Source organism: Stegastes partitus, unplaced genomic scaffold (assembly GCF_000690725.1).
Source record: "Stegastes partitus isolate 25-593 unplaced genomic scaffold, Stegastes_partitus-1.0.2 Scaffold391, whole genome shotgun sequence".
Classification (NCBI taxonomy): Eukaryota; Metazoa; Chordata; class Actinopteri; family Pomacentridae; genus Stegastes; species Stegastes partitus.
In genome coordinates this window covers 107,100-124,586 of record NW_007578122.1, presented here as the reverse complement: position 1 = coordinate 124,586, position 17,487 = coordinate 107,100, and the positions used below count along the sequence as shown (strand labels likewise).

General features: G+C 42.5%; 4 protein-coding genes across 10 annotated transcripts in view; 2 read left to right on the top strand and 2 right to left on the bottom strand.

The window, feature by feature from the left end:
- Positions 1 to 85: 85 nt before the first annotated feature.
- On the bottom strand, positions 86 to 8,972 carry arpc3 (actin related protein 2/3 complex, subunit 3). Of its 2 annotated transcripts, XM_008285222.1 has the most exons (8): positions 8,957 to 8,972; positions 4,542 to 4,626; positions 4,084 to 4,183; positions 3,169 to 3,245; positions 2,594 to 2,662; positions 2,291 to 2,417; positions 1,618 to 1,712; positions 86 to 341 (listed from the first exon to the last, which is right to left on the bottom strand). In XM_008285222.1, exons 2-8 carry the CDS (start codon positions 4,545 to 4,547, stop codon positions 279 to 281), a joined length of 537 nt encoding a protein of 178 aa, XP_008283444.1. In that variant the 5' UTR covers positions 4,548 to 4,626; positions 8,957 to 8,972; the 3' UTR covers positions 86 to 278. The 2 variants fall into 2 exon arrangements, with proteins under 2 accessions (XP_008283444.1, XP_008283443.1); XM_008285221.1 differs by lacking the exon at positions 8,957 to 8,972 and having other exon boundaries at positions 4,542 to 4,649.
- gpn3 (GPN-loop GTPase 3) lies at positions 4,805 to 8,119 on the bottom strand. The gene is made up of 8 exons (XM_008285223.1): positions 7,987 to 8,119; positions 7,730 to 7,838; positions 6,659 to 6,826; positions 6,073 to 6,197; positions 5,854 to 5,969; positions 5,583 to 5,679; positions 5,375 to 5,503; positions 4,805 to 5,031 (listed from the first exon to the last, which is right to left on the bottom strand). Exons 1-8 carry the CDS (start codon positions 8,032 to 8,034, stop codon positions 4,966 to 4,968), a joined length of 858 nt encoding a protein of 285 aa, XP_008283445.1. The 5' UTR covers positions 8,035 to 8,119; the 3' UTR covers positions 4,805 to 4,965.
- Positions 8,973 to 9,498: 526 nt separating the features above from the next.
- Positions 9,499 to 15,003, top strand: rnf170 (ring finger protein 170). 3 transcript variants are annotated; one of them, XM_008285218.1, is made up of 7 exons: positions 9,499 to 9,642; positions 11,007 to 11,170; positions 11,526 to 11,601; positions 12,008 to 12,122; positions 12,459 to 12,532; positions 13,212 to 13,343; positions 13,666 to 15,003. In XM_008285218.1, the coding sequence occupies exons 2-7, from the start codon at positions 11,031 to 11,033 to the stop codon at positions 13,933 to 13,935; spliced, it is 807 nt and encodes a 268-aa protein (XP_008283440.1). In that variant the 5' UTR covers positions 9,499 to 9,642; positions 11,007 to 11,030; the 3' UTR covers positions 13,936 to 15,003. The 3 variants fall into 3 exon arrangements, with proteins under 3 accessions (XP_008283440.1, XP_008283441.1, XP_008283442.1); XM_008285219.1 differs by lacking the exon at positions 9,499 to 9,642 and adding an exon at positions 9,702 to 9,963; XM_008285220.1 differs by lacking the exon at positions 9,499 to 9,642 and adding an exon at positions 9,974 to 10,103.
- Positions 15,004 to 16,389: 1,386 nt separating this feature from the next.
- The window catches only part of hook3 (hook microtubule-tethering protein 3), a 24,865-nt gene continuing 23,767 nt past the window's right edge, over positions 16,390 to 17,487 (top strand). For all 4 annotated transcript variants that reach the window (XM_008285216.1, XM_008285217.1, XM_008285211.1 and 1 more), the window contains exon 1: positions 16,390 to 16,552. In XM_008285216.1, coding sequence (XP_008283438.1) covers positions 16,496 to 16,552 — 57 coding nt within the window. In that variant the 5' untranslated portion in view covers positions 16,390 to 16,495. The remainder of the gene's footprint in view (positions 16,553 to 17,487) is intronic.

The window sequence follows — 17,487 nt, the reverse complement described above, 5'->3', positions numbered from 1 at the left end:
AACTGATGCTTAAAAGTCATTTAAATGATCTTCCTTCACAGCGAGTCCTTCAGCATTTAACAATCAAAACCCGAGACCACGTGACTTTCCATTCTCTCTGATTGCTTTATTGAGTTAAGCACCAGCTCAATATGATTAACATCCAGACAAGTGAAGACATTTCCTTAAACTCAGTGAGTATAAAATCTTAACACAAAAGCAAACCCACCCAACCCCACCCCCCAAAAAAAATCCATCCGTTGGAAAGAGCAGAACAGAAGCTGCAGGTCTCGAGTGGTTCACTGTCCGGGAGCCGACAGACTCTTGTTCATGAACTGCTTCTTGACGAAGCACACCCACCACTGGAAGAAACAAACGAGGGTTAAGAGAAGCGTCTGAAGTGTCGGCACTCAAACTACAAATCAGATTTTAACAACTGAGGAAGTTAGAAAACGCTGTGCTTCCTTTGTGAGAGACGGTGGACAAAAGCTAAAAGCCCGATCCGTTAACTCTGTGCAGGCGTCTCTTCTGCTGCTGCCCGCCTCAGTCAAGAGGAACGAACTGTAGTGATGGAAAGCTATGAATATAAAAACGTTGGGATATGAAGTGTTATTACTGCCAAAGACGGAGGAGAGGATCGCTGCTGGAACATTGTTAATCATGTAAATGAACGGATTCATTTCCCCGCTCTGCGCTTTCTGCTTATTCCTAACGTGACGAGTACGCATTAGAGCTCTTAAACTTTAAACTTGGTGCATTTAAACGGTGCGAGGTGCTCCGAGTTCTGACTGAGTGTCGAGTGATAAAAGCGACACTCGATGTTCTAATCTGCGTCTGTCAGCCTGACCCCAGATAAGCAGAAGAAAACAGATGGATGTTCTATTATCTGCAGCGTGGCGCCGACTAAAAACTAGGAGCGAGCACGATAACGTATTTGTGCGTTTCCTGTTTCAGCAGACAGTCTGCGCTGCTGCAGCTGCATCGCTTCATCACTAACGTACGGCGCAACAGATGTGCTCTGTCAGCTCATAGAGAACATCATCAGGATGAGAAGCAGTGAAAGGGGGGCGCTTCTTACAGCCTAGAACAGGGGTGTCCAATCCTATTCCTGGAGGGCCACAGTCCTGCAGGTTTTAGATGTTTCCCTCTTCCAGCACACCTGATTCAAATGATCAGCTCATCATCAAGCTCTGCAGAAGCCAGATAACGATCCTGATCATTTGAATCAGGTGTGTTGGAAGAGGGACACATCTAAAACATGCAGGACTGTGGTCCTCCAGGACCAGGATTGGAGACCACTGGCCTAGAACCTCCTCTGGAGCAGGTTAGCTGATGTTGCCGGGTTAAAACGGACGTCTGGCTTTAAGGTCAACCCACATGGCTAACTCAGTGACGTCACTGTGTAGTAGAGCTGCCTGTGCTCTATGATGACACACAGTTTCTGGTGCAGACGGTGACTCACGAGTAGCTGCTGACCCTCATGGTTTCACTTCCTCAGCTATTTAGGTCTTATTTCATCGTGCGACTAAAACCACGTCAGTAAATGTGAGGCAGGTAGGACAAACCCACCTTAGTTTTCATGTTTTAAGAGCAGAATTGCAGATTTTTTTGCTGCTGTCGTGGATGTGTTTGACTCACCTTGCTGGGTTTGTCTGTTTGGGGGTCAAACACGCGATCACATAGCCTCAAACCCGTCTCCTGGCGGATCTGCTGCAGGTACGCCCTCATGGTCTCTGAAAAAGGTCAAACGGACATCATCGCTGTGGTCACACCATCAGCTACTGTTTAACAGGAGACGATTATAAGAGAAGTGTAAAAGAATACTGGAGCATTTAGAAGAAAAGGAGGCCTCGGGCATTGTTTTAATTATTGACCGCCGGTGTTTTCTTGTCTCTACAACAATAAGGACCCAGAGTTGTTCTGAGGAGTAAAGGGACAGTTACAGGATTCACTCTGAGGGCGACTTGTGTAGCTTCAGTTAAAATGACTCCACATGCTGAAGAGAGATCAAAAACCCAGGTGTGGATACTGCGTAAGAACTAGTTTGAGGGACGCCACGCGAGCATGAAACAGCATTTTCCCTCCCTGGTCAGCGCCGCTATTTTTGTCTTGATGTTACTACGGGGAATTGGCTGAAACATAAGACGGGTACAAAGAAACTGGCGCTAATTCAGAGAGCAGCGAAGTGAAGCAGCATCTGATGATTCAGTGCTACAAACCTATAAATGTGGTGGAATGTTAAAGGTATGTTTTTTGCTTTTCGGTATCCTCCAGATACATACATGTGCTAGCTTATAGCGTAGATTCTTACCTTCCTCCTGCTTGTTTGCAGGTTTAGCATACATAGCATTAAGAGGGAAGCCAGGTTCTCCAGGAATGGGGAAGTTAGTGATGCCCAAAGTGTACATCTCCTTCTCACCCTGGCTCCTGGAGCTGCACTGTAAGGAGCAGCAACAACGCAGAGTTCACATCTAGCATTGATTTAAACAGGCATTCACGCTACTAGTTTAGAGCATTGTTCATTTTTGTTACTCAGGTTTTATTTTGTGAAACCAGCAGAGAGAACAAATGTCACACGCTGCTAATTCTGCACAGAAACAAATGTTCAGTTTACCTTCTGTAGCCTCTTTAGGCATTCAGAAATGTAGAGTGTGACGTAGATCAGCGTCCTGTCGGCCTCGTTCTGAAAGGAACACAAACATTACTGGATGTATTTTGTCTAAAAGCACTGACGGTACGGTGATTTGTACAACACAAGTCAGGTCAGAAAAAGCAAAAAGGCTGAACAGTTTAGATCCTGAACAACTATGAGAGGATTGCATAGCTGACGGGGACGAGAGGAAGCAAGTCAGGGCATGTGGAGGAACAAACAGCACAGCAGAGAGAGAGAACGGTGAGGAAAAGCCAACACGTACAGGAACGATAGACAGATACATGTATGTCGCCTTCTTTTCTTATTTTTGTTCAACCAGTACAGGTGAGGAAATGTTGAGAAGCTGGATTTTGTTAAATGGAAACATATTTAAACTAGTTTCTTGTTCAACTCTGTCTGATTTTGTACATTCATGCAGTCACAGTGAGTTGAAGTGATAAATTTAGCAAGTTCTAGAAACGCGACTTCCTTAAAATATGTTGGTTAAATGAAGGACGCTCGCAAGCAAGAAGTACAGACAACAACAGACTTCTTACCTTGATTTCATAGTTTTTAAAGAAGACGTTGGCCTTGAAGTAGTAGATAGCCTCGTCGATGATGTCAGAATCGATGCCTGAAGTGAAAGAAAATCAAGTTGGTGGTGCAGCTCGTTTAAAACAACAGCTGTGCAAAAGTGCTTTGCAGCAGGAGAAAGGATTGGTGTTAGGAATTAACCTGGCAAAGTCAAATGTGGGGTTAAAGCCCGACAGTGTTACTCACTGTGTAAAATTACCTGAGTAACTTAGATATTATGGATTAAAACTACACAAAAATTACATAGGATACCACTTTACCCGACTTTATTAAATATGTCAGCTGATAACCTGCAGTTTTGTTAATTAAGGAGATTAATCTGACTCATTTTGAACCCATGAAACTCTAGGATTTCCTGGATTCCTTCTGAACAAGCTCTGTGTCAATAAAATGTAGAAATAAAAGCAGGGCTCTCAATGAAACACACATGATGAATTCAAGTATTTGCATTTTTATTTGTCAGTGTCGAGTGTGGTTTCCTGTTTGGGTCGTGCACACCTTTATTACCAGTAAAGTTCTATGTTTGATTTGCAGTACAGGCTGATGGGAAACAACCACCTCAGCAGATGAGCCAAAAAGAAATGTATGCAATCACACCAAATTGCATGTTTTCTTGATTCTTTATATAATAATGCAAAATCTATGTGTTTATTTCCAGACAAATAAAAGCTGGATGTGTCAACACACAATAATGAAGAAGTTAAAGTGGAGGATGCTCTTCAGACCATATAAGGAAGTGAAGCTGATGCAGGAACTGAACATTTGAAGGTAGGAAACCTGCACAAACCTGACTTATGCCAGTAAAAACTAAGCATATTTTCAGGTTTTTTGTTACGTGTGTGCACTCTGGAGTCACTGCACGGATCGTACACTCTTACCATCTCCTCTGGCTGGTCCTTTAAACTGAGTTTTGAGGGGCAGCAAAGCCATGTTCCCCACCAGTCTGGTTTCGGGGATCATCAGGCTCGAGTGATACGCCTGAAAGCCACAAGAAAAAGTTGCTGTCACCTATTTTATCAATGCTAACACTTAGCAGCAGCGGCATCCCTGCTACCGTTAGCCGATGCTTAGCGATGCTGGATTATATATTTAATGGATAATATGCTTAAAAATAATAAAAATCAAGTGACAGGGTGGAATGCGTGATTTGTAGCAGCTCAACCATCGCTAAAATGCGAGCTAACGCAGCTAGCCGACTATGCTAACGAGAGCCGTCATCAAAGCTAACTCGGAGGCCCTTCCGTCACTCAATTGGACTTTCTGCGCGAATCTATTTGCCCCAAATCGCACAATAAACGTTTTTTCGGCCGCCAATAATCGTGTAGAGTGTACTCACCGGCATGTTGAATGATAAATATCAGTCCAACTGCTCAGCGAAAGAAGAACAGTGGCACCGACGGACGCTGCTTCCTGTTTCCACCCTTCAGCTTTCAGGAAGCGGCCGCGTGTCGTGCAGCGTTGCAGCCACTAGGGGGCGCCGACGCGGTTTGATCCAAAGAGACAGACGAGTTGTGTATTTTTTTATTTTTTATTTTTTGTCATATTTTATTTAAAAATATATCATTAATAATAAATGCATTTCATAACAACTTTTTTTTAATATTTTCTTAAAAATAACGAAACAAGGATGGGTTGAATCACAACAGAAGGAAAACTTTATACACAAACATTCATGACAGCCATTTTTTTTTCTCCACACACGTCCATTCATCAGCATCCATATGCATATAGAACTTTTTCTTCAGCCTTCATGTTAGCCCTCAGCTGCTTGCTTTGTCTTGAAAAATCTCATCGTAATTTAGGTTAGCGGGTTCTTCATCCAACTCCTGCAGAAACAGCAAAGAAGAGATTCAAAGAACTTTATTTGTCGTGCCAGCTCACATTCACATGTTTGTGGTACAAAATGAGTAGTCAGGTCCTGTTTTGTTTTAAAGAAAAAGCCTAATAACTAATAAGTACAATAAAACAAGAGCAAAATATACGTAAAAATACAGCAACATAAACATTAAAGTAGAAAAGCCACAATTAGTTGTGTTTAGCCTAAATATTAGTGTAGCAGCAACATAGATTGTGATATTGCACTTAAAATATTGCACATACATGGCTAAAGTGTTTCATGGTGATGCATTGTGATGTTACATCCAGCTCTGGTATGCTTGTGTTTTTTACCTTTGGCTCCTTGAACTCCAGGTCCTCTCCGTACTGTATGGAGAAGTCAATGTGCTGCAGCACTATGTTGACGCCTTCTTCATCTGTGCGGTCAAACGGGAGGAATCTCACCATACTGTAGTCGTCAATCTGGACACACAGACAGACACGTTATCAAACGACCTGATCCAGAATCAAAATGCAGTTCAAAATCAAGGACTTCACTCACCAGACCGCAAATAGCTTTGGTTAGCTTCTTGAATTTTGAACTTCTGATGGTATCGGAGTTATCTTCCATCATTGAGTACATGTCTGGGTCCAGGTACCTCGTGGAAATAGAAAGGAAATCATGGAATAATTCTTGCAGAGGGATGAATTAAGACTTCCCTCTTCACCTTGCAGTCACGATAACCTGTCATTTACTTTGGTCTTAGGAGCACCTTTTAGGGGAATGACTGCTGTAGGTTTCATACAACACATGTAACTCTGCTGTAACTTACTTTTCAATTTCCTTCTTGGCTTTAGGACTTAGCAGGTCCATTTTTGTCATGATGTTTACTTGAGGAATCTCTAAGGACACCATGGCACTCAGGGCAGCCATGACTCCTGAGATAAACTACATAGAGAGACAAGTGAAAGACGTGAGACTTTGAGTTTATTTGCGATTATTGCTCCATTTACACGCAACAAGGAGACAAAGATTTTTGAGAGATTGTTACCTTAAAAGACTCGACCATGAACTGTGAGTCCACCAGAAAGACCCCACACACCCGAAACTCCCACTGCTGGAGCTGCTCCACCAGCTGCTTCATCACGGGGAGGTGGGTGTAAAGCTCAATCTGACCTGGAAAAAGAAGCCTCATGTCAAAATTGTTGTATGAGGTGCACTTTTCAAGAGTTATTCTGCCTCAGAATCGGCCTTTGGGTGGTGATATACGACAGCACGCGTGATCAGTCTACATGCATTAAAGGCAATGAATCTGTGTTACATATTTTTGGCAGAATATGTGGATTTTCCTGCTATTTCTGACTATTTGATAAACTAAACTGTCCGTTATGCTTGAGCAAATTGAAACTGAAATTGAAAAAATATGCTAATTTGAATTTTCTCCAGCATAATGATCATACAACAAAAGTAAACGTGTTTCTGTATTGTCTATGTACAGTGGTGATATGAGTAAAACTGACACAGAACAGTTGCCATCTCATTTCAGTCCCTATCACATCTCGAATTTCCACATTTTGGGCCATACCTCAGTACAAAGAGAAAATGGACTAAGCGTGTCTCCAATGTGGGCATCTTACCTGGACAGTCAAACAATATGTAATCATCTTCAACGTGACCCAAGCTTTCCTCCAGCCAGTCAAAGTTGTTGGCAAAGTACTCCATGCAGAAGACCAGGCCTCCGTTAGGGCCAAACCTGAGAGAATCGTCCTCCATCACGTCATCCACCTGGATGAGCTCACGGATGTCTGGGAAGACAGAAACAGGAAGCTTGTCATTTAGTTCAACAGACGGGTGACAAATTAAAGGAAAAACCAATATGAAGCGCCTCAGTGTGGACACTGTGGAAACAACTTATTGATTTACAGTTTTCTTTCCCTCTGAGGGGATAAACGAACCCAACCACGGCAGCAACCATACACCATAACACCTGATCATCTCACTGTAGGGGTCAAAGGTTATGTTGTGTCTTTTTATTCATCACCTGTTTGTAAGTATACAAAATGTAATAGCATATAATAAGAGATTCAAAACATTTTTCTCTCCTTCTAGCCACAAAACACAGAAGGAGTAGTATTTTGTATCAACAAACTACAGAAAATGCTGCTAAATAATATTAAATAATAACAAACTTTACTTCTATAGCAGCTTTCAGAAATGAAGTCACGAGATACTTTACAAAAAATACACAAAACTTAAGATCAAATATTAAAAGAAATAAAACATAAGTAAAGACAGAGAATCAGAGAGAGAAGTTACACCAACGCTCGTCTGTTCAGGTGGATTTTAAAAGCTTTTTAAACCGAGGCGTTGTTCTGACGGTACAGTGGAGCTTGATCCACGGTGACGGGGTTAAGACACTGAAAGCACAGTCCTCCTTTATTTTCAGCCTGGACTGTGGGGTGGTTAACAGTAACTGGTATTCAGATCTCAAGACAGAAGATGGTGTCAAGAGTCCAGAGACTGAGGCCAGATCACTCAATAGCAACCCCCTTCACAGAGTTTCATTGTTTTAATTAGACCTGAAACACAATCTAGACCCAGTATAAGTATATAAGAACAGCATTTGAATATCTTCTTTTATTCTTGGGTCTTTCTTTGGTAGAACCTTTAGTTTCAGGTTCTCTATACTAAAACCCTCCTGGACCCACCTGCCATGACAGGGTAGTCAAAGTGCTCAGCTGCTGGGTCCAGGTTGACCACCTGAACGGAGCGGTTCAAGGACTCTGAGTGCTGGACCATGGTGGAGCAGTAGGTACTCTGAAACGGGACAGCACATAAACAAACAAACAAAGAACCAACTTGGTCAGTGTTGAAGACAGCACAGCCTCATGCTTTAGCTTAGCGCGTTAGCCGAATAGCATAACAAGGCACCGCAGCACGTAGAGCTGAGTAGCTGCTGGCTCACCTTCCCGCTGCCCGCCGGGCCCATCACGAGCTGAGCAAAACGAGGCATCCTGCCTCAGTTAAACTGTGTTGTTTACTCCCCTGTGTCGCTAAAGATAGCTTCTACTATCTTAGGTACTGATGCTTCAGTGCTTCTTCTTCTTTCTTCGTCGGGACATTTACCTTCGTTGTAGCGCCGCTGCTGCCTCCTACTGGACAAAGTGTGAACTGCACCTCACCACAGATACAGTAGATGGATGTAATCATCATCATCATATATATCTATGTATGTTATCAGTGGTGGAAGAAGGATTCAGATCATCTTAGTTTAGTAGGAGAAGAAAATACTCCACTACAAATAAAAGTCCTACATTCAAAACATTGCTTAAGGTAAAGGATGCAAGTTTCAAGCACCAAAAGTCAAAATATCCTACTTACTCTGAAGAAAGATGTCCCCAGTCATTCATTTATGATTAAATATGGGATTTTGGGATGATTGTTACTGCTTTATTAAAGAGAACCCAGAGAGAACCCACGCTGCACGGGGAGAACATGGAGACTCCACGTGGATCCCAGGTGTCCTCACCGGGATGCAAACCAGCGACCTTCTAGCTGCGAGGTAACGATACTAACCACCGAGCCACTTTGCAGCCCTATATTGAAATTGACGAAGTAATGTTAAATAAAAAATCAAGGAAAATCATGACATTGCTTTTAAATTGTGTTCAACAGAAATATTTTTTTAAATAAATAAATAAAAACAAGCAAACAAGCATGATGGGACCTGTAAACTAATATTTAGTTGAACAACCCTTTGAGCCAATCACTGCCATCAGGTGTTTTCTGTAACTCTCAGTCAGACTTGTGCACCTGTTGACAGGTGTTTGGATTTCACTGCTCATCAGCAAAGTGCTCTAATTTGTCCGGGACAGTTTTGTTTGTTATAATGTTCAGGTTCTCTATTCAGACATGTAGAGTGTGGTTCTTATTACCTCTACATGTCTGAATAGAGAACCTGAACATTATATTATCACTAAGAAGACATGATGAACGTTTACGAGCTAGTTTTGTTTGTTTTTTTAAATTATTCTTTTCGACCACAATTCAAGAAGCAATGTCTTATATCACTAACTATAATTTAGCAAATTTTTATTTATTATTACCTTTTTCAGTTTCTAGTTATTTCAGTGACTAATATGAATTTTGCCTTTTCTTTAATAGAAGGGTCTGAATACATTAGAGGACAAATGTAAGTATTCATGGCACAAGGATGTTAAAAACTTGAGTGAATGCATTTAGCTACACTACTGGATATAATGCTAGTATAATAATAAAGTTAAAAGCACTGCCAGATTTGTATTTATTTACTTACTATTTATTTATTGGTATTAAACTGTGCTTTAACCAACCTGCAGCTGTTTACCAGCTACCCAGTGGAGGGCGGTGTCAAACCTGGAAGCATTTTCAATTGACAAAAGGAAATAATAAGAAGAAGGAGGAGTGGGAGGAAGAAGTGTGGCATCAAAGTGAAACAGCAGCATCAGCATGCAAAGCAAGAAGCACCACCACGTCGTGACTTCACTGAACCTCTAAGATCTGGCAGTAAGATGTCGCGATAGAGTGAATGGAGGCGACGAGCCCAGCCTGACTCCCGGGTGAAGGAGGGGACTTCTTAGTGGTAGGTGATGCAATTCTCCACGGCATGTCTTGCATTGCAGTGCATTGCAATTTACAGCCTCGGTTACGTGGACAGCATTAGCTTGATTGTGCTCTTGTGTCATCACACAGACTGCTTTGGTTGGTTTAGCCGCGGCTGCTTGGTTAGCTCGTCTAAAGCCATATTTACGACCGAGTGATAATTATCCGTTTAAGCTCAGACTTAGAGGCAAAGTCGTTGGTCGTTCATTTGTTTTTCGTGAATATACCGTAAACTGCTGCTTGTCCAACGGCTGAGGGGCTTCCGAAAGCGAAACCACACAACGGTGGCTGCCTTTCAACAGTCAGTAATATTCATAAATGTTAGCAATTTATTAGCAAGTCGAGGCTACTTTAAGCTAAAGCTAAACTTAGCTAGCAGTGAGGAGAGCTATGAGGCAGGCTGTCAGCTAGGAAAGAAAGCTAGGGAAGTAAACACAAGAGGTAAACACTTTATTATTATTATTTTTAAATTTGACCAACGTAGCGGTTTGTGACGTTAGCATTGCTAACGACAAGGCACGAATATCAACTGGTGGAGCTAACTGTTTATTTCAAGGCGTTAAGTTCGCAGCTTAAGTCGTTAAAATCTGGACGTTTTCGTATCGTGAATAACAGTAAATGACAGTAGCAGAGATAAGTTTTCATTTTGAAGTGAAAGTGGAAACTGTTGCTGGCACTAACTACTGTAAACTGAGCTGTGTGACTTTGTTTTGGGACACACGAGCTGTTGACATAACGTTCAGATTATATTTAACAGTGATAACAGACAAGCTAACGAGTGATTTAAAGCTGCCAGTTTGGGTTCTGGTACCTCAAAGGTATTATATATTAATATTTATATTGATAGTATGTGATATTCAAATAAAATAATCTCATTGCTACTGCTAATGTTTATTTCATCCATCCATCATCTCTACACCTTAATCCTCACTGGGGTCATGGGGGGCTGGAGTCTATCCCAGCTGGCTCAGGGTGAAGGCAGGTTCACCTGGACAGGTAACCAGTCTATCACAGGGCTACACTTAGAGACAGACAACCAAGCACACTCACATTCACACCTATGAACAATTTAGAATCACCACTTAACCTCAACATGTTTCTGGACTGTGGGAGGAAGCCGGAGAACCCGGAGAGAACCCACGCTGCACGGGGATAACATGGAGACTCCACGCAGAAAGATCTCGAGTGTCCTCACCTTGTAGCTGCGAGGCAACAGTGCTAACCACCGAGCCACCTTGCAGCCTGCTGATATATTTTTTTTAATTTATGTTTTCCATAGCAAAGGATTAGAAACAGAGCAGAACCCGGTGAAAACGCTAAACTCCTTGTTTCTCTGTTTCCCAGACCTGTAGGCTATGAGTGTGGGTGATGGAGGACAATCAATGTGGGGACGTGGACTACCTGATCCAAGATGAGGACACCCTCATCGAGGGAGTCAGCAACCAGGTCTTGTTCGTTGTAGTGCTCAGCATCACCTTCCTTGCCGGCCTCCTCACTCTACTTTGCAGGTAAATCATTTTGGTAAAGAGACAAAGTTTAGGAGATGCTCACAACTTTCTCTACTTAAAATGAAAGTACTGTACTCGCCATTTCACTCACAGCTGTGGCTCTTTATCCTCAGAACAGGATCAGAATCATACATGTATGACTATTTTCCCTGTCGGTGCTGCTGTACAATACTATTGCTTGTCAGTGTAGGCAGTACTGAACACGTTGACACTTTCCAGCTGGCTAATCAAAGCCAGATAGTGATGCAGTGATTCAAACTTTGCAGAAATATGTTGCATTGACAGCTGTGCTGGTGCTTGTTTCACAGTTTCAGCTGAGGAATATTGTCACATTTCTGTCTTATGACCTTTGCAGACAGGAGCAGCATACCATCCATCCTGAGAATCAGGAGCACGTGCGAGCTGTCCGACAACAGCTCCAAACAGAGCAGGTGAGAAGGCAGCTCGAGCATTTCTTGCCAAATACAGTTGGCCAAGATTATATATAAAAAACATCAAATCTGTGCTGTTTTCAAGGGCCTCCAGAGGCATCACAAATAATAGATTTAATAGTTTATTTTACAGGCTATTATCCCGTCCATATGTTAGGTGAACTAAAGGGAATTTAGTTTTAGAACTCTGAAATATTTTCGCTAGGGGGAGGGAACAAAGACAAAACCTGTACGTTGCCAAACCAACAGAGGAAGCAAACAGGCTGCCAAATTTACATATTGCTTGTTTTTTTAAAAATGGCATAAATAATATACTTTTCAAGCAATTATCAAGCTGATAGCACATCACACTTCCTAAACTTTCATTTGTGTTTTTGACTTTTTATGTCTTCGATCTGTTTGGCAGGATGAAAATCCTCAGCCTGAGGCCCGGCAGCAGTATTACACAGACATGTCTTGCCCGGTGTGTCTACAGCAGGCTGTTCTGCCCGTGGAAACCAACTGTGGACATCTTTTCTGTGGTAAGGCTGCTGTACAGGTTCCAGTATTATGCAATCAGCAGAGCAAATCAGTTCGGTCTTGGAACTGTGAGAAAATGGCGAAGAAGAAGCAGAAGAAGCACATCGCTGACATTCTTAATGTTTTTGTATGTGTAAAGGTCACATCTGTGATCTGCTCTGGTGACTCATGTAAACTGAACTGGCTTAGCTCTGAAATACAAGTGCAAAATTGTAATAAACATAGATTCAAGTTGAAAACATGAATAGAAGCTTATTTACGAGAGTTTGCATTTTAGTTGTTTGTACTTTTTTATACCTAAGCTGTTCTCATGTTCTGTTTTCCTTGTTCCTACATAGGCTCCTGTATTATAGCCTACTGGAGGTTTGGCACCTGGCTCGGTGCTATTAACTGCCCCATCTGCAGACAAATGGTGAGACTTGTTGGACATGCTGAACTGTCACACTGAGCTTTGGTTATTACTCATTTTTGTGCCAGACTTAGCGGTCCCTGATCCTGTTCTCCCTGATGGATCATTCACACATGTGGATTCAAAAAGCTGTGATAGACCGTGCTTCGCTGTCCTGCTCACCCCTCCTGAGCTTTAGGGATGTGAAAATGCTAGAAAGCTGAGGAAGGCTCTGTTTTATATAAATTATGTTTGTCACTAGACCTAAGCTGAACAACACCAGGCCCAGGATCCTTCCCAGTGCAGATACAGCATCAAAATGCCAGTCAGACCTGAAAACTTTAGAGCCATTGTTGTATTAAAACACTATTGTTTATATATAGTGTAGTATAGTACAGTATAGTATAGTATAGTATAGTATAGTAGTTTGGCAGCTGTATCACCCTCCAGTTGGAGAGTCATGAATTGCATGCTGAAGAGAACACAACAGATTCATGAGAAGCCACATACCACCCACTGCTTTCTATCTATATGTGTGAATGCAGCGTAAATACCCTCAGGCTGTGTGTAACCTTTTTGCTGTTTCTATTAAAGTTATTGAAAAGGATCGTAAGAAATATTTGCGTCATTAACAGTGTCAGTAGGGTTCCTCACCCCACCTGCGAGGACCCGTATTGATTTTTTCGTCCCCACCCTTTCCCAGGTAACGTTGCTCTTCCCACTGTTCCATGAGCACGCTACTCCTCAGCGGGTGCAGGATGGTGAGGCTGAACCTCAGCTCATACTGAGGGACATCAACGATTACAACCGCAGGTTCTCCGGCCAGCCGAGATCTGTGAGTACACGTCGTTTAGACACTTATTTTTTTAGCTGCGGTGCCCTTAACGACCTTCCAGTTGATAAAACGTGAAGATGCTGCTCGAAACCTTTTCAATGTCCTGTTATGTGTGTTATTGGGATACATTATAAGCTGTATGAGTCCTTGTGTGGATTAAAGCATGAACTTTTCTTAAGAATGTCTATAAATTGCAACACCGCCGACACACAATACATGTATGCAAATGAGATATTGACGTGTACAGAGCGTTACAATTGAGGGGAGTATATTTAGAACAGATGTTTTCATAATATTGCCTCTCCTCCCTGCCTCCCCTCAGTACATGGACAGGCTGCGCGACGTGCCCACCCTGCTTCGTCACGCCTTCAGGGAGATGTTTTCCGTAGGCGGCCTCTTCTGGATGTTCAGGATTCGGATTCTTCTCTGCCTGGTCGGCGCGATCACCTACCTGGCCTCGCCGCTGGACATCCTCCCCGAAGCACTCTTCGGTCTTTTGGGTTTCATGGATGATTTCTTTGTCATCCTGCTCCTCTTTGTGTACATTTCCATCATGTACAGAGAGGTTGTTACGCAGAGACTGAATGGCTAAGTGATCACCCGAGGAGGCTTTGGGAACATTGAACTCGGGATTGGACGTGTAAAAACAGACTAAATGTTCAGGTGGACTGTTGATCAGTGATGCTGGTTTTCTCAGAGGGCTTTACTCTGAAGCCTGGGGTGTTACTCCATCACTAAGGAAAGAAAACAACAACAACAAAGCTCTGAATGTCGATAGAATTCACCATTAATGGTTCATAGGTTGAATGAGTCAGCAACAGCCCAACGTAAGAGGATGTGTGTGAGGATGTGAAACACCCATAACTGAATGAACAGCCACTTCTTTGACAGCTCTGTTGCCAAAATCAGTCACTTTGGATAATGTGCATATCAATGTAATATAACCGTACTGTGTTGAAGGGAAAGCGTCTTGATTAAATTCATTTAATGAAGGCTGCCAACAAGAATCATCTTCCCGTGGCTATAACTGCCCGTGTGGTCAATAACACTGACTTCTGTAAGTCATCTGTAGCTATGCATATTCATCACGACTTGAAACACACAGCTCGTCGTGCTCGTGTGAGAATCCACCGAATCGTTTAACCTGCGACAGTTTACATGCGTCGATCAAATCTGATGTAATCTGAGCTAATGTTGCACAGGACAACCTAATTATTACTATGTAGTGGATTGATATTCAAGAAATGTAAAAAAAGAAAGAAGAAGCCAAACCAAAGGAAACGAGGAGTAATTACAGATCATTGTGAATGTATCTCACTCAAGCTATGAATGTGAACACTTCAGAGTTTACCTCGTCGTTCTCAAAGTAAATCAGAAGTGTGGACGTAACGCACCAGATTCTTCAGACGTCAAAGCCCCTCTTTGTTAATCTGTAAATCAGCTTTGAAGAAATGAATCTAAATTTAGTTTTGATCAAAAAATGAAATTAACGTTGTGAACAATATGTAACCAGTTGGGGTTTTTTGTAAATGTTTTTTGCACATGTTGTATTCCAAATGAAATGATTTCTGGAGCATGTAAATTGAATGAGTGTGATCTCAATGTTCAGCTGCTGGGAGCTCCGGCCGGTGCACAGTAAATATGCACTTCTCATTCTCAACCCTTTCTGTGCCTTTTAAATGAACTTTTGTTGTCTGTCGGAGCCAAAAACACCTTTTCTGGGTTAACTTGCAAATAGAATCAACCAACACAAGTAGTTGCCATCATGCACTTTCACATGGAGATCAATGCTTGGTTTTCCCTGGGTGGGTAAGATCCTTCTAAGGTTACTATGAGTCAATGTGGGGTCTTGACCCCTCAGGCTGAAAATGGATGCTCCACAGTGGTGGCTGAAACCGTGTCCAGGCCATTTGCTTTTTTAGGGGTTCGCGTTTCATGTTAATGAATATTAGATGGAGGGTTTTCGAGGCTGCAGATTTATTCTGTTCAACTGCTTTAAACCACCAAAGAAGCCGATCAGCGTCCTCGTGGAGTGTCGTACTGTAAGGCGCGGCACATGTCGATATGTGTCATACCTGTTTAATGTCTTTGCTGACTGGTGTCTCTTCCAGTTTGGCTCAGGGTGTTTGAGCAACCTCCACCCTTTTGTTTTTTAATACCAACACTAACGCCAGCGACAGCAGCGTGTGTCGTAAATGCTACAGCAGAGAACTGGTTGGGCGAGAGTCTTACCCCGGTGGGGTAATACTGCTGGAGGAGTCGGTGCTTCTGAAGCAGAACTTTTCAGCTGTTTGAAAGCATGATACTACTCATGTATGATACACACCATCAAAATACATTTTATGAATATGTAATATGATGCCAGGATTAGAATCCTAGCTGTGCATACAATCTAACACCCACACACATTTATATTGTGCATTCTGTGCCATTTTATCTGCACTTCTCTCAAGATCAGCTGTCACAAAATGCACTTGAAATTAACCTATGATGCAACCATATTAAGTTTGCTTGGATAGAGTTCATGATTACTTGTTAGTCAGGATACCTGTCATGCTTGTCGGGGCATTTGCAATTTGTGCACCTCTGACACTCCAGACAAATTGGACTAAGTACTAAGTGCTTTATCAGATGTGGCTCAACAGTATGCTTTATTCAGCAGATGCATATTCATATGATAGACTGCCTGAGTAGTGTTGTGGAAATGTATTACCTTTCTTTGCAAATAGCTGTACATATTTTTGTGGGTGTGATTTCAGAAGTGCCAGTGAATGTGCTTGGCTCAGTGGTGGTTTTGGAGCAAGCCGCAAATCAGCAAACTGGCGTATAGTCAACCAAGGGCGGGGTTCTATTCTATTGAGTTTATATTGGTTGATGTGCTTAACTTTTTTGGTTAATTCATACCTGACGTGAATATTTCCCAGATTATTATTACTTTTCAGCAGTAATGGGTATTTTCCTTTAACTGTCCCGCTAACTCCGCCCACCCAGCCCGCCTCTGGCAGACGCCGGACCAGCAAAGCAGCGAACCCGACTATTGGCTGGCGGATGGTGAGACACCCAGAGAGAGCGAGAGACCTCGGGAGTGTATGAAGCTGAGTGTTAAGTTCAGGCTCTCTTCGCCACGTAAAGTCAGCCTACGTTAGGTAACGATGAGTACATCAGAGTCCTTGGACCGAATGGAACTCTGTGAAAGCCTCTTAACATGGGTACGTAGTCAAAATAAAGGTTTTTTTCCACTGGCAGACAGTTCTCCGGCGCCGGCGGTGCTAGCTAGCATACGTGGCTAACGCTAGCTGAGGAAGCTAACGGGGGTAGCAGGCTAGAGAGGAAAATGACACGGGCTCGCACTGGTTACGTATGCAGGCCAGCTGTTTGCTGTGTTTAGCTGCTGATGTGGTTGCCACCGAGCGAACACTGTGATTTTGATTGTCGCTCCGTGCAGCCGGCCTTTTGACCTAACGTTAGCTCCGATTTCCAATGCTAAATCTGTTCCGTATGTTGTAACGGGGGGATCAAACGGTACAGACGCTGGCCTTGTTATGATTTAACGCTTCTTTGGCGAAGGCTCTTTTTTTTTCTTCTCTCCTCTGGATCGAGCATGAACCGCTCAGTGTCTGCTCTGAGGCTGAATTCCTGTCATTGTTGTCCGGTGTAGGTTATCATTACACTCGTCCTTTTCTTCCTCATTCCTTATTTGTGATCAAAAATGCCAAATACAGGATAACTTCCTGGGCTGGGATGTATAACGTTACTCCTGATCTTTCTAGTTGAAGCATGAAAACAGAGATTTCAGCTGCCAAACGGGAAAAGCCTCATAATGCAGGATCACGTGTTACCGACTGGTCTGTGTTTACATTGTTGAATGAATTTTGCGCCAAAGCGATCTGAGCATTTATCCTTATATCGTTATTTTACCTCCTCTGTGCCTAATATAATAACCAATCCAGTTGTTTTTACCTCTTGAAATAGCTTCAAAGAACCAATTCAGCTCGTTTAATGCAGTTTTCCACTTGACAAGAAGTGATTGCAGCCTCTACAGATATCACCAATCCATCAGAATGACTTGAATACATTCATGAGGGTTAAATTTAAAAAAATAAATGCAAAAGAGAGAATTTATGTATAGAACTCTTTGGTAAAT